At 30.8% G+C, this 26956-nt stretch overlaps 1 protein-coding gene and 1 long non-coding RNA gene across 2 annotated transcripts; one reads left to right on the top strand and one right to left on the bottom strand.

Annotated features, from left to right (window-relative positions):
- The first annotated feature begins 26 nt into the window (after window positions 1–26).
- LOC145759478 (uncharacterized) lies at window positions 27–25164 on the top strand. Its single transcript, XR_014286531.1, has 3 exons — window positions 27–102; window positions 20244–20398; window positions 24912–25164. It is a non-coding gene; the product is annotated as an uncharacterized LOC145759478 (long non-coding RNA).
- LOC145759768 (uncharacterized) lies at window positions 15418–20095 on the bottom strand. Its single transcript, XM_082573610.1, has 7 exons — window positions 19777–20095; window positions 18927–19054; window positions 18197–18359; window positions 17894–18056; window positions 17094–17783; window positions 16911–16974; window positions 15418–15730 (listed from the first exon to the last, which is right to left on the bottom strand). Exons 1-7 carry the CDS (start codon window positions 20050–20052, stop codon window positions 15661–15663), a joined length of 1554 nt encoding a protein of 517 aa, XP_082429736.1. The 5' UTR covers window positions 20053–20095; the 3' UTR covers window positions 15418–15660.
- Window positions 25165–26956: the final 1792 nt, after the last annotated feature.

The raw sequence follows: 26956 nt of genomic DNA, 5'->3' as shown, positions 1-26956 counted from the left end.
TGCGTAAGCGTGCAAAACATCAACTGCTCGAGTCAATCAAAGCGATCCATACTCGACAAGTAATAAGTCCAGGCTACTGACGACTTACAGAACAAAATACAGGTAAACTGAGGACACTTTTATGAACAAGTATGTAACTTTTCTTGAAAGTGTTTTTTTATTATGTGCTCATACCAAGCCGTTTTTTTTCTTTTAATATCAACACATAGGCTTGACCTAAATGTTATTGGTCGTGTGGTGGGCTCTGTAATTAATTTGTTGTTCTATATACCTCTCTCAAATAAAGGTATCATGTTTTGTCGGGATCGCACTTGCATTTGACATACGATTTGACGCGCACATCAAATTTGTATCCTAATTCATTACAAGAAAACAAACTAATAAAATCAGGTTACAACAAACTGACTAATTCGGCTAATTGGGTTGTTTTCGAGTGATTTGCCAGTAGTTTAAAATAACATTTCATAAGTTACAACACTGTGTTTTTGCGCAACGTGTGTGAATTTTTTAAGGTGGGGTTTGTATAACTTTGATCTCTTTAGCAAGCATTCGACGATTTGTAACAGTTTAATGTTGCATGTCGTTTAGTAACTCCTTAAGATACATTTTGTTAATCTGTTATTCAAGACAAATTCCGCGGGAAATTTATGTTATCCCAGGCTTACACAGCCCAATCCCTTGCGGAAATGGGTATTACGCGAACTCGTTCGAATTAATACGGCAAATGACGATCAGACGCGCAATGCATAATGAATGTGCTGTATAGGAGATAGGCCGTCGGAATGCTATATGCTTGTTCGTTAATCAGTTGTGACTGGATATTTTATTCATAAACCCGGTGGCCCGGCCAAAGTAATATGTCGTGTTGGGACGTGACGTCACCGCGCGTGGGAAACTTGATTTTCTGTTTTGGACACGTGACACGGCTTCGGTCTATTAGCGCGTAATCGTCATTTTTCGCCGTCGCGTCCAGAGCCTACGCGAGCGATCGTGTGTTTATTACGGCCCTATTATGTATGTGACGTCACGTTGCTGTGACGTCACCTTTTGGAAATGTAGAGTTTAAAGTTGAGTGTTGATGTGGTAAATAAAGACATACTACGATGCCGCTGGTAGTTTCGCAAAATCCCACGGAATTTTTTTCTATTCTTTGAACTGTTCTTCCGCCTACTCGTTTCGCTAAGGATTTTATCACTCGAAAATAAACAACAAATCCAACGAAAAAGAGTTCAAAAAAATTTAATAAATGTTAACTCAGTTAGTTAAAGCGAATCAAAACTAGTCGTGAACTCTGTACAAACGGTCACCCTTCCAAAGCAGTCGAACTGCTTACCGTTATCGCTTCGCCCGCTAACATGTTAACGAGTCACGTTTCGCGGGGGAATCCCCTATTTAAATAAAGTTTATAGTAAATTTGAAGGTCCCGTGATAGTAGTGGAAGATACGCGCTTACGTAAGTTCGCTACATCGTTAATTTTTTTAAATTTGTACAACGAATTACGGTTAACATATGTGATTGATTAGGTAATGGTAGTATGTTAACTATAGTGACGTTATTCCCTGTTAATTTGACGTAAGATAAGCGACGTTGCTAATTTAAGAAACTTTGTAATCTCAGTAATTTAAAAGGGCGTCAGGTTTTTGTTTGGTATAAACTCATATTAAATGAAACTATTTTTTAACAATAAAATTGTAATTTTCAAAATTATAAAACAAGCAGATGTTACTAAAATTGCTATTGTGAATTACTGTATTTTTGTTTAACAATTTAACAACTTAACCAATAAAAACGTCTTTTTATTTAACATTCCAACGCATTTTATCAACAAATTGCATTTATGTATTCAATGATATTAGCTACTGATTAGATATATATGTCAGATTGCTTACATTTTTCTTTAACAAGTGTTTTTACAATATTCGAAACTAAAGTGTGTAAATTGAATTGGTGATATACTTACAAGTAAGGTCTATCTGTTGTGGTTTTTTATGTCTGTATAAGTCATTAGTATGGCACTTTAAACTGTATATTGGATATCTTTATTGGGTAAATTTAGATTGGTATAAATTATTGCCATATAAAAGTTTCTGAATTAATTAAAAATATGATTTTGCGACTGTTAATACAAAAAAAATTCAAATTTAAATTTTTAACATTTTTTTGAATTTTTGTACTTCTTGATTTGAGATGAATTTATCTTCGGTATTTTTAATTTTCCTTGAAGCATTTGACAGCTCGCAAAGTTGCGTGTAATTATTAAAACAATACGAATTTTATATCCGCTCCCCGCCAAAAACACGACTCTTTAAATATTTTCAATTACGTTTTAAAACAGAAGTTTTAAAATGTTGTTGGCGCATATTGTTGCCTTTCGTTGTTAAAGAGTTGCTATCGCGCGTTTTTTGCGGTCAAATATGCTTAGCTACGACACCCTATCAACTGAGAGCGACTTAATCTTCCAATTTGATGGCCGATTGATACCTGCATAATTAAAGAGCGGCACGAGTTTTCCGCTCCCTTCATTTTGTTTACGCGTTCTCTTCGCTTTAGTGGTAACCCTTTGCCGCGCAAAAGGCGTATTTTTGAATATCCAGCGCATATGCGAGGTGTTATTCGGTTGTTATAGAGTTGCCAAGAGGCAATTCTTTAGCGTGAAATCTAGAGATAACAGTTTTGAGTTTTGATCAATGAGATATGAGATTTTAAATGTCAGGTAGCGCTTGAACGGAGTGAAAATTGCGTAACTTCGGTTCCTGCAGTAATTTGCATTTCTCTGCAAGATGGACGAGCTTGTTTTTAAATTAATTTTGTTATTTCCAAAAATTAGACCTAAATTTAAAATCATGGAGCTAAACCATTGCTGTACTAGAATTTAATTTGTTTTCAATTTATTGAATTTTTTAATAACATTTTTGTTTTTTAATTGAAGAGAATAATTAGTTATTTTTCTATGGTCGTGCGCAAAAAATGCAAAGAAAAATTTACTTATTTTTGGAACTGAAGTAAATCTAAAAAAGAAAAAAAATTTCGAATTAATAACTTTTCCCTTAGAAATATTATTGAGAAATTGACATTTATTTCCGAATATTACCAAGCATATTTGCGTGAACTCGGAAATAAAATTTATACACAACCACGTGACTCTTAAATAAACCTAGAAATTAATCTGTTTATAACCTAGGTCAGTTAATCTGCGCTTACTGGCACCGATTAAAAATAGAAATATTGATTTTTTGATAAACTTTAAGCGATGTCACGAAATTTAGGGGCCCTCGTAAATTTTTAAAGGACCAAAACTTATGTTAGTCGATTCCGTGATGTAATTATGACGTCACGAGGCCAGGCGATGACGTAATTCGATTAATATTGAATGAAAATTAGGCTCTACCGTATAATGCTGCCTATTAAAATGTTTTGGAGATAAATTGGCTATTAATTAACGCGCTTTTTTGTCATAGAATTTCAATCACGACCATGTAAATAATTAAACTTTTCGTTGTAATTTTTAAAATAAATTCGCAGCTTATTTAATATAGAAATAATGTAAAATAGAAATACCCTACTGGAATTAAAAATTAGCGTTTTTAGTATTTATTAAGATCGACTTCACGACCTAATCATAGAGTAACATCAGTTACCCTGACCCAGTATCAAGCCAACTTCGACAGTTTGTGATTTTATAAATTTATATATGCTTCCAATTAAAGCTGCTGATCGTTTTTTGGCCAAATACCTATTATAGCGCTATAATTTAGGCTGTTGGTTAAATAAACCGTACTGGTTTAATTATTGCGTTAGAGTTTTTGTAAAGTATAACATCCTATTTTTAAATTTTTATTCTTTACAGTACCGCCTTACCTAAAGTTAAATATAGCAACTTACCATACCTAAAAACTATTTTTCAAATACACAATTGCGTCGCGTTTTTAATGACATGGATTATTACAATGTTTAATTAAAGCACATAAGGCTTGTACACCTGGAACAGGGGTTTAATTTTAAAGTGAATAAATTCCGGTAAGATATTAATCGTTTTTGGTAATTTACAAATGTTGCAAATGTAACTAAGGTGGTCTTATAAAGTTGTGAGTGTTTTTAAGGTACTTCTGTATTTTAAACTAAGAAAAATATAAACGATTTATAAATTTATAATATTATACTTGCGTTAAATAATTTGTAATTGTTAAACAGTTAAATTTTTTTTATACCTAATTTTTAAGAAAAATAGTTTTAAGCCAAAAGTGTCGGGCTATTAAAAGCAATACATTACATGACTATTTATAATAAACACAATACTGGGCTGAAATGACAAAGGATTCCATGTTTAGGCTGTAAAGTAGATTTTTCACATCGAGGATAAATATAAAAAAGTGCGAATCTAGGAAACTACCAATTTAAGTTTGTGTATTCGGTTTTGCACGCGTATAAGCCACCCTACAGGTTAGAAATCATAGACTGATAAACCAACATTACAAACACACGTCTCTAAGAGAAAGGGTGCATTTATAACAACTATCACCTGTGTTCTAAACGCGCTTGCTTAGCACATTTCCGATTTGGACAAACCGGCTCAGATGCTATAAGTGAACCCTCGTAAACATAGCCTCAGTAAACAAATGTTGCCAATTAGTTGCGAGCCAAACGGGCTTATCAACTAATGTATTTGCCTAAGAAGGCTTTACATTACGGCCACTGCACTGCTGGCTAACTACCCCTTTTGGTTATCGCTTAAACACTGCGTTAGGAGAAAATTGCATTTGGTTCCTATTGATAATTTTGTATTTACCAATAATCGCTATAATTAAAGGTCGGTTTACGATAAGATGATGTTTTATATATAGTTATGATTTTTGTAAATATGACGTCAGTGTGGTTGTATTTTGTAACAAACACTCGGCGATTGGGAGAATCTTAAAACGCTGATTTAGCATTTATCAAAACTTTTTTAATCACGAATTTAAAAAAAAAAATTAAGTTTGCTTAACGCTAAAGGTTTACAAATACAGTTCATATTATGGGACTCACTTTATTTTATGTAGTTTATTTTTTATTTTATACGCATTGGGGATAAATTTCGACCTCAAAATAGTCACAAGCGGCGCAAGAGCACCGTCCTTTTTTTGGTTTCAGTTTCGAAAAAAACATTTTAAATTACATCAAACTTTACTCTAAAAACTATATATTTTTATATTTTCATTTAACATACTTTTAAATTGTAATTCAAGTAGCAAATCAAATTGAATTTACGGGTTAAATTATTTTGTGCGCTTTGATAAATACACAAATATAAGTTTTCAAAAATAAAAAATTTGAAAATGATTTATTTTAAAAAATTTGAATTTTCAATTTTTGCTGGCTGGCTTAAGAAAAAACTAAACCAACTTATTGTAAGAAACGATTTAATCTCCATACCGTACACACGCTAGTATAAAGACCAGCGTCTATTAATAACCCGTAAGTGTTTAATGTTAAACATTAAACGCTTTCTACAGTTATCACGATTTGACACATGACCCTAATATGGTGCAACGTACATGGCCAAGGGGTAAAAATGCACGTGCGCATAGGCAAGTGCGCAAACTAAAAAAAATAATTTAAATTTTTATAATCTTTTTGTTATTTTTTTTTAGAAAATATTTTTTGTAATTTTTAAAAAAAAAATTTTTGTGATTTTGTTATTTGGATTCTCCGTAAATCTTATATTTTGCATGTTATTCTTTGGTGGTTACTAGGCAAACTAGAATATTTAGTTATTTAATTTTTTTCGAAATGATTAATTCTTCCAAAAAATTTTTCTAAGCATTTCCTTTTTGCACCTGACCGGATAAATCCATTACCAAAAAAACTTAACTAACCAGTTTATTAATTTGCCACTAAGCTTGTTAAGTTAAATTCGGTGATCAAATTGATAGCATAAATATAGTCATAGTCTTTGGGTTAAAATATCATTCAAAATTTTAACTCTGTCTTCGTTTTATTTTGTTAAATAAAATGTGATGATCGAAATGATAACGTATATAAAGTCTTAATTGATTTGAAATATCGCTAACATTTTAATTTTTATGTTCAAAGCAACGTGGTATAAATTAACATGGTAAAATTATTTATGTGAATCATTTGTATTATCTTGTTAGATCAATTTGGCGATGTCGCTTTATATTTAGGTTTAATATATACGTAGTTGCAAAATTACGTTTAAATGTGTTTTAAGACAGGTGGTCCTACCCATAACATAATTTAGCTGTTACAAGATATTTTTTACGATAATACATTTGTGGTTATGGCCTTTGTTGTCACTTTTTAAATACAGTTTCATTGCCTAAAAATGTTGTTTAATATTGAAGTATTATCAGTCTGTTTAATACGTAACGTCGTTGTGTTTTTAAGTATGTTAAAATGTTTAATTTTGAATAGTATTTTAATTTCTCTAAATTAAAAAAAAAATTAGTTTTCAAGATTTAAGGGATTTTTAAAATTCTTTAGTATTGCCATTGGTTTTGTTAAAATTCGAATTTAATTGACTGTATTTAGCCCAGTGATATATTGCATTACGTCTCACCAAAAAAAATGTCGCGCTTTTAATTCAATCTGGTCCGGTTTATTTAATGAACTCTTTGCCACACTTACTTAATTATCCCTTACTTCGCAAAGCCGAGATAGAGATTATAAAACAAATGCGACTCGGCTTGGGAATTGCTCGGTCGCTTCAGAAACGCAAAGCTCATTTGTCTTCATCCGTCATGTTTATTAATTGGATATCGGGACGCGATTTCAATTGCTTAGTATTTAACCTCGGAAAGTTCACGTCTGTCGGTTTAAACAAGATTCAGTTTTAGTGTATTCGATCTAAGTATACTTGGCGGGTTATGTGAACACGTCAAGACTTCCTTTAAAGCTATCTACATATAATAAAGCCAAGTGGACGATATATTTTAATGTATATATAGTATGTCCAATTTATAGGCCTAAATATAAAAACTGCCATTTGTGGTGCGCGGGTAAATTACAACTAAAACTGCCATTTGTGGTGCGCGGGTAAATTACAAATAAAACTGCCATTTGTGGTGCGCGGGTAAATTACAGCGTTTAAATATTAGTCAAGGGTTAAGACCATCTTATAACAATTAAAATGCTTTTGGGCCATATACTATTTAAAAAAAAATTTGGGCCATATACTATTTAAAAATGTATCAACTATGGCATGGTTTAACCCTAGATTGGTCGTGTCATTAAGTTATTGCAATGTTTAAATTGTTATTAGAAAATATGGCACCACATTTTTTTATGTTTTTGATTTTCGTATCTTGCGAAATAAAATGTGCTACAACAATATTTCACAAATCACTTAAAAAAATTATATTAAAAACAAATTTTATGTCGTTAAGTTGTCCCACAGACTTTAGGTCAGCATTTCAACGTCAAAAACCAGTTAATAGAAATTTTTTTTTTATCAAATAGTGAATAATCTAACTACTTCATTTAAAAACTACATTACATGAAGAAGTGGTTTTATGACGCGAAAAAAAATCTTTCATTAGGTTAGTAAATGCATTTTTTTTAACAGAAGTTGATTTTTTATTTGATTTTTCATTTGATATTTAACCAAATGATTTAATTTTTTGATAAAGCAGTCACGACTTTTGATTTTATTTGTATTTGTTTTTTGCATGTGCGTGCATCCGAAAACGCCTTTTTTTAAAAAGGCGACGAATAATGAATTTAATATTTTAGTCAAAATAAATATTATGAAATTTCGGGCTAATCTTGCGAGATGGTTCAAAGATAATAACAGTAAATACGACCTTCCATATACCCAACAAATGCTTTGTAAAAACCGGTTTTAGTACACGAAAAATTACAACAAATTTTCTCAAAGTTAAAATCACTGTAAAACAATTTTGCACTGATCAACGTATAACGGTCACGTGACTTTACTAGCTAGGTCACGTGGTCAATAGATCGACCTCGTCGTCGTTAGTTTTATCGAGCGCTTCGTGACGTCACGGAATTTTAGTGACGTCATCTCGATGCGGTCGATAGTTCGCTTGTCGCCAATTACTCTAGGTTGTCACACGCGACACTAATTGTTTAACCGATTGGGACAAAACGATCGGACAAAAAGTCGTTCAAGATCGAAACTAGGACTTCCACTTTTTTATAGAAGTATCTTTTATTAGTAAATCAGTCAAACTAAACAGGCACTTTTCGTTTATTTACTTATATAAAATTGCTAATTAATATACGATAGTCTTGATAAAGCAATCTTTTTTTGGTGAAACTCTTGACTTAAACTTGCATAATAAAAATCGCCATTGAACAAGTTATTATATTATTATTGATTTTTAGCAACATTTTAATGTCATGTAAAGGTGTAAAATATAAAAGTTTGCCCCTTGACTCGCTTATGTAATTTGCAAACATTTGCTTATTTAATTTGCAAAGTGTTTGGTGTATTGAGTTTATCGCATATTAATTTTTGGTTTGTAAATTTAAAAAAATTATTTAAAGTCGAATTCTACTTTCACTAGAAATTGAAATTCTTTTCATACTTTTGCCATGAAGTCACACTGTCACTTTTGAACTCTAGCAACCTATGGTGTAATTATAATAGCCTCACACTTGCTTTGATGTAGTCAGTAGGTTGTTGGCTATGTCAACGTTATAAGAACCTTGCATTCACTGGGTCCTTGCTGTAACTTGTAATTTACCTAAGTGGTCGTGATTAAACGTTTTTGCTTTGCATGTGTGTAATAAGAAATTCAAATTGTGCTTTTTTGTGATAAAAAAGTAAGGTAATGGTAAGTCCATTCAAATAGCTGGAAATTTAAATATCTAATATTGAACAATTTGACAGATTTAACTACTTTATTAAAATGACATGTTTCTGTTTGATTACTTGCTTGTAAAAAAAAAACAGTTAACCAAAACTATAAATGTTATAAGGTTGAATAAAACAACATACCCCGTTCTATATTTATGGGTTAAAACAAGTCATAAATGAATTTATACACATAGTTTTAAAGCATATCAGCATATCATGACATACCGCGAAGTAAACAAAGCGTTTATTCAGTATTTATCAAAAATAAATAAACAGCATTTTTAAATACTAAAATTTTTTTTTTTTTTAATTTAATTAAATTTTTTAGATATTACTCAAGTCGTAGCATTTATTTTTCTAATTCGCCATGAAAGAAAACCATAATTACATAGTCATACTTTCTTAAAAAATAAAACAAAAAATTAGGTTTTTATTAAAATTTTTTGCAGTGGCCTTCTGCCATTGGAAAAAGCTAATTCTACATTTCCCATAACCGTTTGCGCGGGACCATGAAAATCGCGAGGCCCGTTTTCCCACGTCAATTTCACGCCGAAAAATGACTCGCTTAGATTTGTCACAGCATTGTGTTGTAGGCTTATGGTCTTATCGGAATAATATGTCCGTTTATAGTTATAAGTCAATTCATTTTGAAATTATTCTAATATGTTTGGAGATGACAAATGGCTTAAACTATTATTAGTGTTTCATTTATAGATACAATACTTCGTAAAGTGTGCTGTTTTAATATATTGGTATACAAGGCCATATTTATATTAAATTTGTATATTAATCGAATACATATAAGACATTTGATAATGGCAATATTATTCAAAAATAAAAATGTTGTTTAATTTTACCCAAAAGTATCAAATTTTTAATTTTATTAAAATACATTTTAACTTTTTAAATATTATGAAAAAGGCTTGTTTGAAAATAGACTGGCGAATTTAAATGCACAGGGCCGGCGCCTCGCTTAAATTGGTTTAAAACTTTTCTATAATGATCTTTCAGCTCTCATTTAATTTGTATTGGATGAATTATCTATGGTGTCGCCTTATCTTTGCTTAATTGGATACCAGCTGTCGATTACTGTCGCCTTAACCCAACATTATTCCCCCTTTAGCTTAAATACCAGCGTCAAAATAAGTTAAAATTGATTGAAATGTCGGAGGGTCCATTTTTTTAACTATTTAATTTTTCTTTTTTTATTAAAAATTAAAAAATAATACCTAAAGACATGTATATTTTTCTATGTTTAGAAATTAAATTTTTGGGTTAACAATAAATATTATATTTATTATGCATTTTTTAAATTAAATTTTTATCCTAATTTTTGACGCGTTTTTTTTTTCAAATTGTATCAACGACACTTTTTTTTCGTTATAACGATTTGACCGAGGACCAGAAGTTCATGGTACTATATTATTCATTGTGTATTTTGTGGGAAAAATATCGTCAATATTTACGCGAATTATTTAGCAATTTAAATACGACATTGATGCGTGTAAAATCGTCATAAAAAAATTGACTAATTTATAAAAAATTTAAATTTAAAATTAATTTTTTTATGTATTAAAATACTCACTTACCTAATTTGCCAAAGATAGTGTTTTGATAAAAATTTTTTATATATTTCCAAAATTCATACTATTTAAAATTATTCATTAAGCAATTTCAACACATTTGTTTCTTTCTAATCTAAAACCAAATTCATAAAGTATTTAGTATAAAAAAATTGTAAAAAAATATATAAATTATAAAAATATAATATTAATTGGTCTAAAATAACAAACAAAATGTCGAACCAAGGCTTTAATTTAAAACAAGAATAATTTTTTATTTTGGCGTTTGAGAACTTTTGATTTTAAAGGAATATTTTGTGTTTGCCGATTACTAGAAATCTTGGTTGTAATGATGTTATTTAACATCCAGTAAACGGGTATTTGTGATTTTCTATCTTTTACAAACTGTAAGATATGTTATTCGTGTAAGTTGTACAAAATTTGACCCAAACAAACAAACAAAAATGTTCCAGCATCACAATGAATTTGACATATGTATTATCTCGTGTTTACGGAGTACTAACTACTTGCACACGCTCGCTACATACAAGTACACCATTATAGGAGTGAAGAGTAACGTTCTGTGTTTTACATCGACTAAACGGCGATTTCTTAGCCTAAAACACCAATCCAACTTGTTAACCCGTTGTAAAACCGATTTTTCGAGCAAAAACAAAACGAGTTGCGTCGCGTTGAAATAGTTGTCGGTTCTCACGTGTTGGTAACGCGTCCTGACATAGCTAAGGTCGTTTCTTGCTCTTACTTAAATTACACGAAAACGTTAGGCCCTAAAACCTGCGAATAATACACAAAATGTCGTAGCCTTTATGCGCGGCTTTAGTCAACAGCCCACGAACATGTAAACGGACCTTAAAAGAATGTTTTTCAGAGCTAGATTTCATGTTTTTGTAGCTTTCAGAGCGCGGTGGCCATTTATAGTCGATCCTTTCATCGCAGAATCGAACATGGTTTTTGGCGGCCTAACAAAAAGAAAAACGGGCGGTTTTTATTCCAACTGGAAGACAAGTAAGGTCGCCTCGATTCTTAATTAACATCCGGCTAACCAAATAAAATATGTCGCGTTATTGTTTTTTTTTTAAATGGTTTGTATTTGTATTTTTTGTTGTTTAACATAAATGTTTCTGTTTAACTATTTAAATGACTACTTCTAAGTTGTTTATTTGCCATTTTAGAATTTTAATTTTTTTTTATTTAAAATTTTTCATTAAAAATATAAATGACAGAAACAATTTAGGTTATCTTGGAATATTTTTAGTTCATATGGTGATTTTTTATTACAAAAAAAGCCTTGTCAACGACAAACTTAATTATATAAAATTATGTTATTTACAAAAACCAAATAAACAATTATTATCACAATGACAAAAAACATGGTTTAATTAAACACGTACAGCAGTTATAATCAACATTTTACGCCAAAACAACGCGATCGGAAATTATAGAATAAAACACGCGTTTTTTCGTTAAACGGTAAACTTATAGTTTACAGTTTCGGCCCTTCGCCTCGCCCACAAATAACCATTTAGTTTAACCACAAACAACCACTAAAAACCGTCAGTAGCTAAGCAGGTGGGGTTCGGGGGGCGTCAGTCTTGTTTTGCAAACAGTAATGAAGCTGTTTTCCCAACATACAAAACCTTAGGCTTTTTGCGATAATTTAGCCGCCTTTTATGGAGCGTTTAGCCTATCATCGGCGCTTATTTCTATTGAGAGTTGCGCTATCAAAGACCCATCTAACGTTACTGTGTCACTTTCTACTTACAAAACGCATTGTCTTATCAAAGCACTGGCAGCCTTTTTACTCGATTTCAGTCGATTAATCTCGGCGGCAATTAATCGAAATGCGGCCGTTACCCGATAGCTTTTGAAGGTAAGCGAACTATAGAAGCGTTTCAATGGGCAATACACTTCTGGTGTATTCACCGAAAATAGATCGGGTTTAAGAAGATATTGCGGGTTTTATTTTTGGTTAAGTTGAGCGGAAAATTTTGTGTATACCAAAATATTGAATTTTTTACGCATAAAATCAGTGACATAATACAGATTCAAAATTTACCCTTTTATATTAAAAAAATATATATTTCTACAAAAATATGTGAAAATAATATTAACTAATAATAAATTATTTTATTACAACAGTTTTAAAAAATTAAAACATTTTTTATATTTTTAAATATTTTGATTTTAAGTATATGTCGTTCAAACACTTTTGAATTAGAAACTAAAATTATAAATAAGTTAATAATAACCAAAAAAAGAATTAAAAAAAAATTACTAAATTTATTTTCATGGTACTAAATTAAACTATACTTTGACTAGGCTTAAGAAAATAAACTTGGTTCAGTTTAAAAAAAATTTAATTTTTTGGGCTTTGCTGCAATTTAAAATTCGAAATGATGCATTAATTTGTTTTATAAATTTAGCATTTCATACGGTCTTTAAAAATAAACCAATTACAAAATTTTGTAAAAATAAGCACCGCTTACTATACTTAGAACATTAAAGTTAATATTTTATAAATTTAAAATACAAAAAACGGTCTAATTTTTATTTATTAATTTTTTTTTGTTTAACTTTGAAACTAGCTATATTTATTACTTCTAAAATTGTTTTATTGATAAATTACCAATACAAAAAACCCACTGAAACAAATTATACCTTTTTGTCACTCTCTCTAAATTATTTTTCGGCAATTTAAAAACCTTTGCGATTTCGGGCAATTCCTAAACTTATTATCTATTTGCGATCTGGCCCTTTCAGTCCTGTTTATTGATTTAAGTTCAACGAACTATCTAGGCTACATCGCTTCGATTTTAATTTACTTATTGTATTAATGGCGTCGTTTCTGCCCGCTGAAAATTCGTAAAAACTTTGAAAATCCACGCTTCTGATTTGAATGTTTAGACAATCTGATATAACTTTCGATAAATTGCGGCTGGCGAGCTCAGAGGCATTGCAGGAATGTATTTTATTTATTTTATGCAAAATAGTAAAGATTCTTGAAATGGTTTGATGACCTTTATACCGCTAAAACAATAAATTCTTCACACAAATTTAGGAAAAAATACACAATAGCCTTATTCATATTCCTTGCTTGACTTAACCAATATAAATTTCAATATTTCAATTTTTAAATTTTTAATCTTTCTTTAATAGCCTATAGCTTAAGTGACCGAAAACAAAAATGGCGTCTCCCTCTTTGATACCTATAAGCTTTCAAATCATATCGCGCCGTATTGTCTTGTCTAACACATGGCCAGTATATAAAATAGAAGTACTCCAACGTGTGATATTTCTAATGCATAATCCGAATTCAGGATGCAAGCTATAATAATCGTTTCAATATACATGTAAATACATCGTATTTATTGTATAAGGGTATACGCCCGTTTGTTGAATTTTTTTTTACCAAAAAATTATTTCAAACAAATATTTATTAATTAATTGAAATAAATAAGAAAAAATGTTGCTTTAAAGGTAGAACAATCATAAAAATTAAAATATTTTTAAGATTTTTAAAAAGGCAAAATATTTTAAAATTATTTTGACATTTGTATCAGATTCGTATGCTTTTGTAAAGATATATTATCTTCAATGAAAGCTTTAACTTTTGAAAAAAACTCAATCTAATTGATTTGCTTATCTAAGACACTAAGGATTTTTAAAAATTGCTAAATTTTAACACTTGAGATACGAATTGCGATATTCATTATCTTCGACGTTTTATAATAAACAATTTTCAACGTAGGCTAATTTTAGTTAACTTATCTTGAAAATTGGTATTGGTAATGGGGCCGTTAAATTTAATTGTTTCTTAAGATTGGTTAACTGATTTTTGATGCAAGTTTTCTAAACTTTTCTGTAACTGAATTAAATATTTACTTTATCCTCGATTAAAATATTAATTTGGGTGTGACCAATCATATCTAAATTCTAACCAATCAATGTAGTCCATTCGGTTTCCTCTTATTCTAATTCTATGCAAAAACCCAGAATTCTCTGCTCACCAGAAAACGACAAAACACTTTAATTGACACAATCATTTTTTCGATTTCGAGCTTAATGATCTCGCGAATTAATTGGGACATTTTTCACTATAATTAAGCGCGCGTCAGCCTTTCAACTCGCCGCTTTACTACTGGACCCAAAAATGCAAGGTTAAATCTTAGGCCGTGAGAATTATCAAATAAAATTTTAAAGACTTGTTGTTGTAGGTATTTTGGATGTGTCAAGGTTTTACATGTTGATTTTATCGTTTTTTGTTTTTTGGAACGAACAAAGGTTTATCCTTATGAATTCTATTTCGGGGTTACATTTACGGCATAAATCGCATTTTCCAGTGGCTCCGTTGACGTTGATTTAGGTAAAAAATTCCGGGTATTACGCACAACCAACGTCATTCAGGGCTTTAAAAAGTTGACCTTTGATCGCATTGAGATTCGATTCTCTTCAGATACTTGCAAGCGAAGTCTCTGCCAAATGACCAAGTGTAATGCGTGGTGCCTGACGTAGCATGTCTTCGTTGTTTTCCTGATTACGTAAACAGAGTGTGGGCAATCGGAAAGAAATACCAGCTATTTATTCCCTTGTTTGAAATTGTGCTTATTTGTTAAGGATGTGCGAATTGCAATGGAGAAATGCGTTTTTAATACAGATCAATCAGCATTAGTTTTTTTCCAACAAAGGACATCTCAACATTAATGATAGCATTTAACTAAAATTAAGCCATGAATTATAAGTTAAACTAAATAGGTTGCTAGAATTAATAAAGCTTTTAAATTTATGTATGCTCAAAAAATCATAAAAAGGTACATTTAAAATCACAAAGATAGTTTGCTTGTACTGGTAACTTTAGCAAACGTATATTTGAATCTAAAAATGAATTTGCCTTTATCTAAACAAGTTTACTTCGTCTTTAACTTGTTTTTTTTTTACAAAGTTATAAATATAATGCTATTAAAACATGGTGTAAAGCGATTTTTCGTTTATTTTACAAAACAAAATATTGGCGCAGAACGCATTCGTCGCTAAACAACAAAATAAAAACAAAAAAAGAAAAATAAATAAACTTCGGCACTTGTTGGCATATTGTAAGTACGTATTTGTAAATTTAAATATCAATAGTACAATTTGTTTTTATGTAAAGCATAAAATTAAAAATTCAACAAATATTATGATAAAAAAAAAGTTTTTTTTAAAAATTTTTGTAATTCAAGGTCAAGTTTATGGCAAATGTAAGTAGCTCTTTACTGCCATCACCGGACAGATAGTTCGGATAAAGTTCGGTTATTGGTACTTGCAATCTCATTACTTTGGCCGCAATTCCTAAAAATAAAAATACATAATTGAAAACTTAATTCCGTTGAGACACAATGTTTATACAATGTTAATTGTTCAATTAGAGTTTTTTTTTGTTTTTTTGGGGAATAACACAAACATAGAAGATTAGTTTAATTATTAAACAAATTTTTAATTATTTGCCTCTTGCAATTGCTTGCACGCCTTATAAAACCGATTTTTTATATATTAAAGAAGCTTGGTTAACTCTAAATTCCTTCAAACTTATGCGGTCGTATTGTCATGACTATAGTCACGACTTTACCAGGTAGCCAAGGCAGATTAAGTCGGATTAGAACTGTTTAATAAACATGTGTATCCAGATTGCTTGGCCGCCATGACGCGCTATATTTGTGTTCGAATTTTTTCGATCAATTCCATTTGTCACTTCCTTAAATTTTCGTGCTTTTTGTTTTAATCTGAAGCCGCTCAACGTAATGAGGATAGAGCAGTTTAGATATTGGCCTAGTGATTACGATCTGGCTTATCTTAAAGCAAAATCTTATGGCTTCGTTCATTCGTTGTATTGTAAACTTAATATTGATTATGTTGTCAATTCGTCTATTAATTTGCTTTCATCTTTTCATAAGTTTATTGCTAATATTGAATGCTTTGTTCTTTGGTTAAATATAAACTTATATAATGGTCGACTGCCGGCATTAACTCCGGTTAGCGATTAAAATCCAGATTTCATTAAAATAATATTGAGATCGTCGTTTTATAGAGTAGATGTCGCCAGGACTATTATGATAAGCAAATGCTTATGGTATTTAAACGGTATTGGCGATATCGTGATACGATAATTATGCGGGTCTAAGCCGAAATATTTTAACTCCGAAAATCCTAATTGCTTTTCCACTGCCGAGGTTTCGAGACAAAGGGCGCCTGAATTTGCCGATTTTAAGGGACCGCATACTGTAAGACGGTTATTAATATCAGCTTATCTTTAAAGCATTGAAAAAATAAACAATTAAAAGCCGTTAAATCAGTGCAAAAATAGAATAACAAAATCCCCCAAAAATTTTCCCAAATACACCTGGATGCCTGGTCGATTGATTTAGCTTTGATAAAAATTACTATCTGTCACATTTTTGGCTGTGGCAATTTTAAAACTTTTTTGTTTATTTTGTGCTACCGTCTTGTTATATAATAAAGTTATATAACCTACCATGGGGAAAGCGACGTGCTGTTCTGGCTAGAAACGACTGAGCTGTTGTCTTGTGGCGAAGAGCCTGTAAAAAACAATCTATGTTTAAAAAAGTGTTTAACTTATACAAATATGAATACTATTTGTCGCATAGATTTACATATGCAATATAGTTGTAAGGAAGGTATATCTAATTAATCTTACCTCTGCTGCCGCCATTATAATATCGGGGGCCAAAATCATCTGTTGCCATTTTCTGCTGCTGTGGAAATGTACTTTGGTTTGGACTCTGTATGTTGTAGTCGTTCGGGGAAACATAGCTATGCGTTGGCATACTAGCGTTGGGTGAAATGTGTTGTAAATGAGTCGGTGAATACACCTGTTGGGGTTCCATTTGTTGATACGGGGTGTTTGGTTGAAAATGCGTCGCGCTTAGGTTAGGTTGATGAGCCAGCGAATTTCCAGGAACCGTGTAAGGACTAACACGTTGGTTTACAAGCGGCGTTGGAAATTTACCAAAGTCACTTGTTGTGTGCGACGCCGGCGAAAAAATCTCAACTTGGCTTTGACTACTTTGTTGATTATTAGGAAAAACTTGTGCACTTGTCTGTTCGTTGTAGAACGAGCCGTTGTTGCGCACTCTAAACGCAGGTGGACTTGCAGCAACTGAACTTGGCAGGGTAGGGAAAGTGTTTGAAAATATAGTTGGCTTCGATGTTGGCATGACATTGTGATCGCCTTGGATTGGAGACATGTTCATGTTGTTGTTATGTTGATTAAACATTGGAGAACGTGAGTCGTTTAAGGGCGACCATATGTGTTTTTGTGGCAGGATTGGTGACGTGTTTGAAAGAGAACTTGGTGTAACACCGCATGCTGAAATGCTGGTCTGATCTATAAACAAAGAATTTATGAACTAAGATGTTATTGTTAAGATTAAATAAAGGTGTATCACTATAAATATTAAAGTGATTGTTTATATGTACTTGACTGTTTTTAAATACCTTTGTTCGCTGTTTGTAAGAAGACATCGTCTTCGATGTTCTCTTCTTCCTCTTCCTCGTCCCTTTTCTCGCTTCCAGCTTCGTTGGATCGATTCTTTGGGATCCAGGTCATTTTGTTTTCTTTCTTCAGACGACGTCGCGCATTTGCAAACCAAGTCGACACCTGGAAAACGAAAAGAAGGGTAAATAATTTGCCTGGAGATATTTAAATCTAGTTTCTTGTGTCTTGATGTTATATTTACATGTTAATAAACATCCTGGCATTGGTGTTCTTACACAAAAAGACTTGGTAGTTTAATTTACCTGAGTCAATGTCATCTTGGAAATAATTGCCAACATGATTTTTTCTCCTTTGGTCGGGTAGGGATTCTTTTTGTGTTCTTGTAGCCATGCCTTCAACGTGTTAGTCGACTCACGGGTGGCGTTCTTGCGATGCGAGGAACTATTCATATCGGTCATGCCGTACCTATATAAGTTCAAGGATAGGTAAATAATATTAATAAGTCACGTTTACGGTGACGTAATGGTCGAACACGTCAGTCAGTGTTCGATAACAAACACTCCCCTTCCCGTGTGCGTAAACGAGTAAGAATGTTGCCGTTCCAATGACAGCTTAGCGTTTACGTTATGGTTAGATTTGTCGCCTTGCTGTCAACAAGATTTGTCGCAAACGCCCAGCCTAAATCCGGCCTTGTTTGTTTACGTTGCAAGTGGATGTGGCAGGCAAGCGCGCCTTTATGCTAAGCACAAAAGCGGCGAGTCAAGCTTCGCGCTGTGATAATCTCGCAGCCTGCGCAAATCTTATTATAATCACGTGACCCGGATTGAACCGGCGCACGCCGGATGAGATTTTTTAAGAAAAAGCGACATTTTAACATTAAAATGGTTTTTATAAGGTTGTTTGAGCAATATTAGAACTTATATAAAGTCAGTCTAAGTAATTCTTTTGTAAAGTCCTTTAAAAGTTTCAATAGTTTTGTTTCAAATGATATGTTTTTGCAAGATCACACAAGTAACAAAACTATATATTTACCTATCATATGAATAGGGCTGGTTGTACGGTGATGTGGGGTGGTAGTAATACGGTACTTGTTGTTGTTGTTGTTGAAAGGTCGCTCCGGAATTCCACATATCTCCACTGTTGACAATATCGCACGATCCCTAAAAGAATGTTCATGAAAATGGCGTTAATAAAAAATAAGAAAAATCTTGAAAAAAAAACAAATTGTGTTATTTTTTTGGTATTTGTCTCCTTAATTTTACGATAGTGCACTTGTTTACTCTATGGTACGTTTACTTTATTTAAAGTATATCTAATAAGTAATCTTAAAGATTTTCCCACACAAATATATTAATGCCTAATTCTTAAAAAAAAACGAAATCTTTAAAACAAATATGGCGGGGTATAAACATTAATACCTGCTCAAATTATAACTGATGACGTATCGATCCGATAACGTAACGCTTTCTACAAGTTATACCTAACAAGTCACGTCTTAACAGCCTGATAATTAGATACGACATTGCCTAATCGCAGTGTCCCAGCCATACTTCATAGGCGAAGCATCGACTAATTACAAGCCTTTGCCATGTACTTTTCTCTTTAGCGACAAGCCGTTTAAAATTTTGTTTTGAGAAAAATTGTGGTTTATAGGGCGTCGGACTGATTCTCTATTAAGGGCCGATATCGTATGATTCCAATTATCCATAAATGCGCAAAATTTTAAACGTAAAAATATTTTTTAGTAATTTATTTTCGTTGAAAATGTTAATTTTTTGCAAATGCACAATAAGAATTGCGCAATATCAGAATGGAATATTGTAAAGGGTAATACATTACCTAAATATAAAATGTTGTATAAAGTAAAAAAATATATATTTACCATAGCCGAATTGTATATGTCAGATGGGTAACCGTTAAATTCTGGGTTTGAAAAGTTTGTAGGCGACCCCACTGAAATAGGTAATTTGTTTGTAGCGTAACTTAACGGCGATCCCAACGCATTTGGCTTCGGCAAATTAGACATCGGCAATTCGCTTTGCATTCGACCGGGAATCGTGGCCCGATTCTCCGGGAAAAACATTACATTTCCGCAGTCTTGATTTTCGATCGGACTGCTCATATAAGGCTGTTGAACTGATATCATTTTATTTTTCATCAATTAAAAATCTTAATTTGTAAATAAGTATTTTCAAAGTTTCTTAAACCTAAAATAAAAAACAATAATTTATGTTTTATTATTAAACTTGTTATCCTCTTAAGGACTAACATTTTTTTTTAAATCAAACATTCAAATTTTAAAACATAAAAAACGGCATTCAATAATTTTCTGTTTCTATTTCTGTCTAGTTGGTTCTGCTAAGACAACCTACTAATTTGATCACTAATTTATTTGCCATCCTTTCATCGGCGGCACAATACTTATCGCGTTTTCAGGCGAAAAAGAGAAGTTTTCGCTAAAAAGAAAAAAGCTCAAAAAAAGAGACAGGTCCAACATCGAGATGGTAAGTTTTCTCTAGCGAGATTTTTTGTATTTTTTTGCGAATCGTAGAAGATGTCAATCTGCCGCTAAAATTTATTCCATTTTTTTTAAATTAATAAACTTATCTAGTAAAACAATTTTTTAGAAATTATAGTTATTAATAAATATATTTTGATCTAATTATATTTTTATATCACGCAAAGTAAATTTTATTTAAATATAATCCAAAATTTAACCAAAAATATTTAAATTAATGTTACTTAATTGTAAAATGAAATAGTTATTTGAAAAAAAAATTTTAAGCAAAAGTTTGTAATTCTTAGGGCATAGATTTTTTTATTTTGGCAAACTTCTTTTTATTATTAGGTATTAATAGATAAAATTTTGCGATTATTTTATAAATATTTTAAGACATTTTGTAAACAAAAAATGTCTCGCCTCGCGTAGCGCGTTAAAAAGTTTATTTACAAATTTATTTTAAGCGCGAAAAACCGATAAACAAATCCTAAATATTCTATGCTATATTATCCCGATATTCTTAAATTTGCTTATTTATTTTGCATATACTAAAGGATAATACGGGTATTAAATAGTGCTTTCGATTGTTTGGTAAATATGATATCATAAATATTGACGGCTTTTGATAGTTTTCGCCTTTAAGGAATTTTAACCTAGTTTCGCTAATTTATTTCGAGAAAATCTCAATTTGTTTATGATCTATGTTCCGATAGAAATACTTTTATCTGAAACAGGAAAGAGTATTGTCAATATCAAAATCCTAATAGGCTTGTTCGACATTTGTTGAATCACTTAAGACAACAACGTTTTAAAAAGATAATAACGATTTGTGAGAAATTTTAACGTTCCACAAGCAAAAATATTATTGTAACGTTATTGCGATATACCGAAATTAAAATTTCTTGGAAAAAATTTTAATGGTTTTTTAAAGTTTTTATTTTATCTTGTAATGTAAATCAGGCTAAGCCTAATTTTTAAAGAAAAAAATTTAATTTTTGAAAATTTTTTCCTTGTTATTTATTTATTTGTGCGTTATTAATTAACAGTTTTTGTTATATTCAAACAAAATTAAATATATATTTATTAGGAATTTTACCATTCAAATTATTTTTTAAGAATTATAATTTTATTTAATTAATTTCAAAAAAAATGTGGATAATTTATAAATTTTGTATTTGTAAAATATTAAAAATTCATAAATTATATTGAAAATAACTGAAAAATCACAAATTTAATATTAAAAATTTTTGAGTATTTATAATTTATACACATTGAAAATTATTAAAAAAATTATGAGTTTTATTTAAAATAAAAATATTATTTTTTGGGAGATATTTAGTTTTTTTTTTCTCCCAAATAATTTTATTTGAAAAATATTAAAATTTTATAACCGAAACCTGAGTTGGTCAACATAGTCTGTCATTATTTACGATTTTGCGGAGCTTTTCGTGCGTTGCAACGAAAAAAACGTGACGATTAAAAACCTTGCAAAATCTTATCAAAAAGCCAAAATCTGGAGACTTCGGATTTTTTGCCTATTGCGCCTTTCTAAGATTTTCCAAGAAACTTACTTTCGACTTTCAATCAGCCTTTTCTTATTTGTTTTTCTGTTTACGGTGGCCCGTTTTATCGCTCTTGGTCGTTGAGAATTGCGTCTTGAATTATTGGGTTTTGATTTTTTTAATCTTTTTGTTAATTAGGTGGTCGCAAATTTACGCAAGTTGATCACGAAACCTTCGCTTGACCGATGTTGTTGTTGCTATTCTTTTAATCAGTAAATAGAACGATTTATCAAAGTCAGTTTTCACCAAAGAAATGATAAATAATAGTTTCGCCATTTTGAAATTTTCCCACATCAATTAAGACTTCTTACATTTCTAATAATTTTTAACGTTAATACGTAAATGTTATGACTTTCAATGTTTTTAACTCTCCCATATGTAAAAAAAAAATTTCCTGTTTTAGTAAATTTAAAATTTGAAAAATTTTCTACATTTAATACTTACCTATTTTTAAACTGCCGAGTTTAATTAATAGGAACATATATTATACCTTTAATTTTTTTCGTGCCAAATCAACGCTCAATTTAGATCAGCGCGCTTATATAGGCGAATCCTACCCTTTTTTGTTTAACATTTGCAAAAAAGCCCCTTGTTGTTATTTATAAGAGTTAAATTTAACATGAAATTTCTAATGACATTTAACGTGCGCTCTAAATGTGTTAAATCTGGCATTTATAATGAGCGGACTGACGTTGGAGTAAGGCAATACTTCTTGTACTATTGGTGCCTGATCTCTTGCATTAACCTTAAACAAATCAAAATTTATAAGATTAGCTGTCTACGTGATTCAGCCACTACAATAGAACGATTTATTAATAAATCAACGGGAAAATTATATCCGATAATTTTTTAAATTTTTGGTTGAAGATTTTTTAATGTCAGAACATTTTTTGCAGGTGTTTATTTACGGGCAATGTTCTGGTAAATTTTACTAGGAAAAATTTGGCGTTTTATATTTATTCGCAAGTTTATATAAGGAAAGAGAAAAACTAGATTAACATTTAAAAAAGTAATGCTACTGTTATAATGCACATAAACAAACAACCCAAAATAACGAGTTTTTCTCGTAAATTTTGTAAAAATTTAATTTAAAATTTTTTTTTTTTAAATTTAACTTTTTTACATATAAGGTAAAAAAATTTGAAAATTATGAAAATACATTACTTGCAAAAGTAAACTCGTAAAAGTTTAAAATACAAAATTTTGGTTTGCCAAATTATAATGGCGTTAAAATTATCGATTTGCAACAAGATTGATTACAAAATGTACTTGCAAACAAAATCTGTTTCTATTTTGTCCAGTTTTTTCCGAGACCTTTTCCTTTTTGCCACCCTGTTCAAATTAAATTCTGCCCACGCGGAATTGGACAAAGGAAAAAATCAATTACTTGTATTAGTGTCGCTAACTAGATTGACACTACATATTGATCAGCGACACTAATTCGTTTGCCGGTATCGTGTGGGTAATGCTATAGGGACTTGGATTAATAAAACGGTATGAGCACTTGTGGCGTTTAAACTACGAGTCGATAGCCCGCCTTACGATCGGGATTTTAGCAGTCGTTATATGGTTTAAACTTTTAGCTAATATCTACCCGCGCACCACAAACGGTAGATTTTTTTATTTTGCTCGGCTATAAATTGGACAAACATATATATATATATATATATATAATATGATCCACTAAACTTAAATAAACAAAAATAACGCACGCCATTGGCTTTGTAGTTTTAAATATACTATGGGTTAAAAACCTTTTTTTTTAAATAATAGGTTTAAAGATTTATTTGTTTTTAAAAAAAAATATTTAAAAAATATGTTATTATAATATTTTTTGTTACTGCATTTTAAGTTACGAGTTTTAAATGCAGTTATGCTTAATGCAAAATCTGTATTTCAATTTAAAGTAAGAATTCAAAAATTTGATTAAAAAAAAACGCAATAGTCATTATTGTTTATAGACGCGACTTACAAAAAAAATTTAAAAAAAAATATGTTTTTCTACACCTTAAAACTTGCTCCAGGAAAAGTTTATTTTTCTTTTTTACATCGTGATTTTCGTAGTAAAGGGTGTGTTTTATGTTAGTTTAATAGATTAATTTAAAAAAAAACGAACTGCATTTAATTTTCGTTAAATGCATATTTTAAATAACACGACCATTGTTGCATTTTCCCCAAAAAATCCACGCAAAAAACGAAATCTAAAAATATCTTTTTTTGTAAGAGAACGTTTAGTATGCCGACGCATTAACCGCCATGCCTTATGATGTCATAATCAAATAAGTATCGCCAAACAATACCCTTTTGTGTTAATTTTCCTTTTTCTCAGTTAAATATGCTTTAAAATCTTCTGGTAACGATATTAACGGCCTTTATGTTATAATTTTTGTGCCGGAACTTTACGCGGGTTTGTCAGACGGGCGCACCCTACCGGTCATGTTTTGGTCGGATCATTTTTGAAAAACAAACTTTTAATCGAGTTGACCTATACTTTCTGAAACCGCCGCCATTTTATTATTTAATCTTTAATTTAAAAAACGAATTGATATAATGTTTATAAATTGAGTTACTAATATTTGAATTCTTACCTAATCTTAGAATAAAAAATAAAAAAAAATTGAATAAAAATAGAAGTTTTTTTTCCAATCTTTTTTCTGTTATATACTATTTTCTGTTAAATGTTAAGGACTATCGGTTTTCTAATCTACCATTAAATTTAAATTAATTATTAAAAAAAATATATTTTTAAAGATTTAAAATAAAATATCAAATATATTATTCTTTCTATTTTTTTGCTGTTTAAGAGATTTTGTTTTTTGTATAACTTATTAAAATGTACAGCTTTTTTTTTATCTTAAAATTCTCTATGTTTAAATTTTATCTGTTAATATTTTAATTTAAAAAGGGCGTAAAAGTATTACAACCAAATTAAAAATAGTCATTTTATTTTTACAGAAAAAAAAGAAAAAAATTTCAAAAAAAATTCCCGAAGATTTGATTAAAAAGTTGTTATGGTTTGGGTCTTATTAGTCTTCGGTAGGTGGTACTAATTCATTTGATATTTACGTTTACAACACCTCCCTATGCATCTTTTACATTTTAATCGCTTTTAAATTAGGGATGGGAAATTGATGACGTCACGGGTCAGTTATAAACGTCCCAACGTGTTTGAATTAACGCGCTTATATCTATATATATAATTATACATTCAAACTATATGTTCTATTATATAGGTCACTTCAGTTATTTTGTTGTAATTTGGTTTTCAGGCGTTGTTAATTTTATTATTTTTTTTCATTTTTTTTGGAAGATACACTGTAAGTTTTGACAAGGTTTTATTATTGGATAAAGTATTTTAAAAGTGGCAGACTTTCAATTTTATAAATTAAATATATTTTTTTTTAAAAACGAGGTAAAGTATAAATTTTTCTACGAGTCAAAAAAATGTACTCAAGTTTAAACGCTAGAGTTATTAAGATAGCCTGACATTTATTAAAAAAAACATTTTTTTATATTAAAAAACATATACAAAATGTTATTTATTTATCAATAAATAAATATTCGAACACTTAATTTGATTGGCTTTGACTAAATTAAAAAAAAAAAATTATAAAACAAAGTTACTTCTTGGAAAGATCCGCAGTTTATTTACTTGCTCGGTATAACAGTCACTGCGTTTCTCTTTTGTTTTGTTTTGCCCCGAAAAGAGTCTTACCATAATATTTGTGCCAGCCGTTTTCCTGGACCTTCTGTGGGAATTTCGAAAACGTGAGCGGGCCAATTCGGCCGCTATCTCTAATCACAAGCCCGCAAGTTTAAAGAGAACCAAACATAGATACAGGCCAACATAAGCAGGCGCTGTTTGGGCCTGCTGCTTTTCTGCTTATTGGCTCGACTTTGCAAGCCTAGAACTGGCAATATCGCGGTTTGCAACTACTTTATCCGATTGTTCGCAGCTCACGACTTACCGGTAAGTCGTGACAAAAAACTAACTTCTGTGTCCAATTCGTGACCTTGATGTAAACACCGCGACTGTATATACTAGAGCAATACGTAACCCATTTGCTGTTTTTAGCACAACTAATAAACGCGATCTCATACCCAGCCTCGCCTTTACTTTCTAGCTATCAAAACAAACTGGCGGTTTTATGTTATGGTTTAATCGCTGTTTATATTAAAGATTCAGGCTTAATTCGTTGTTGACATTTGCCGCAGCCGCCGTTCCTAGACAAGGCTGTATTTGAATGTTAAAAACACGCTTTAAGGTAAGGAAAGTGCATTGTCACTGCATATAGGGGTTGGGCTTCATCCCGATTCATTACGATTCCGTATACAAGTGCCAATGAGAGCACGGCACATGCTTTATTTAGATACAATAACTTTTCCCGTGCGGAAATGAAAAAATGATAAAAAACCATAACAAGTAATATCATCTATTTTTACACGGAGGTTTAATGATTTACGTCAGTTAGATGGCGAAAGAGATTACTCAGACAAAGCGCTTTTTAATGATAACCAGTTTATATTAAAACTGAATGCGAACTATCATGGGTGTGAAATCTTAAATCTTTGGCAAGTGCTTTGACAAGTGCTTTGACTACTATACATCGCGCTACCGGCTTAATAAAATATTGCCTTGATATAAAACAGCAGCCTATGTAAAGTGTATTATAAAATATATTTTGCAAGGTAGTAAAATGTGAAGTTTTGCAAAGTTGACAAGCATGCTAAGTATTCACATTGTTGTTGAATTTTCATAGCGTTTTATTGATAAAGATTTTATATTTATTTGTTAAACGAAACATTGAAATATTAATTTAATCTAATTTTGTCTTTCTGAAACGCAGTTGATTTTACCAGTACATAGGTTATTATTTTTATGACACTTTATTTATATACCGCGATATTAAAGCAATTTTCGTGTTTATTTATTATCATTAGTTCGGATTTGTCTCGTGTGTACTCATATGCCTCGCAACTGTTTGTGTAAGTCGCTAAAA

This window comes from Corella eumyota, chromosome 7, assembly GCF_963082875.1.
Source record: "Corella eumyota chromosome 7, kaCorEumy4.1, whole genome shotgun sequence".
Classification (NCBI taxonomy): domain Eukaryota; kingdom Metazoa; phylum Chordata; class Ascidiacea; order Phlebobranchia; family Corellidae; genus Corella; species Corella eumyota.
This window is presented reverse-complemented; position numbering and strand designations above follow the sequence as displayed.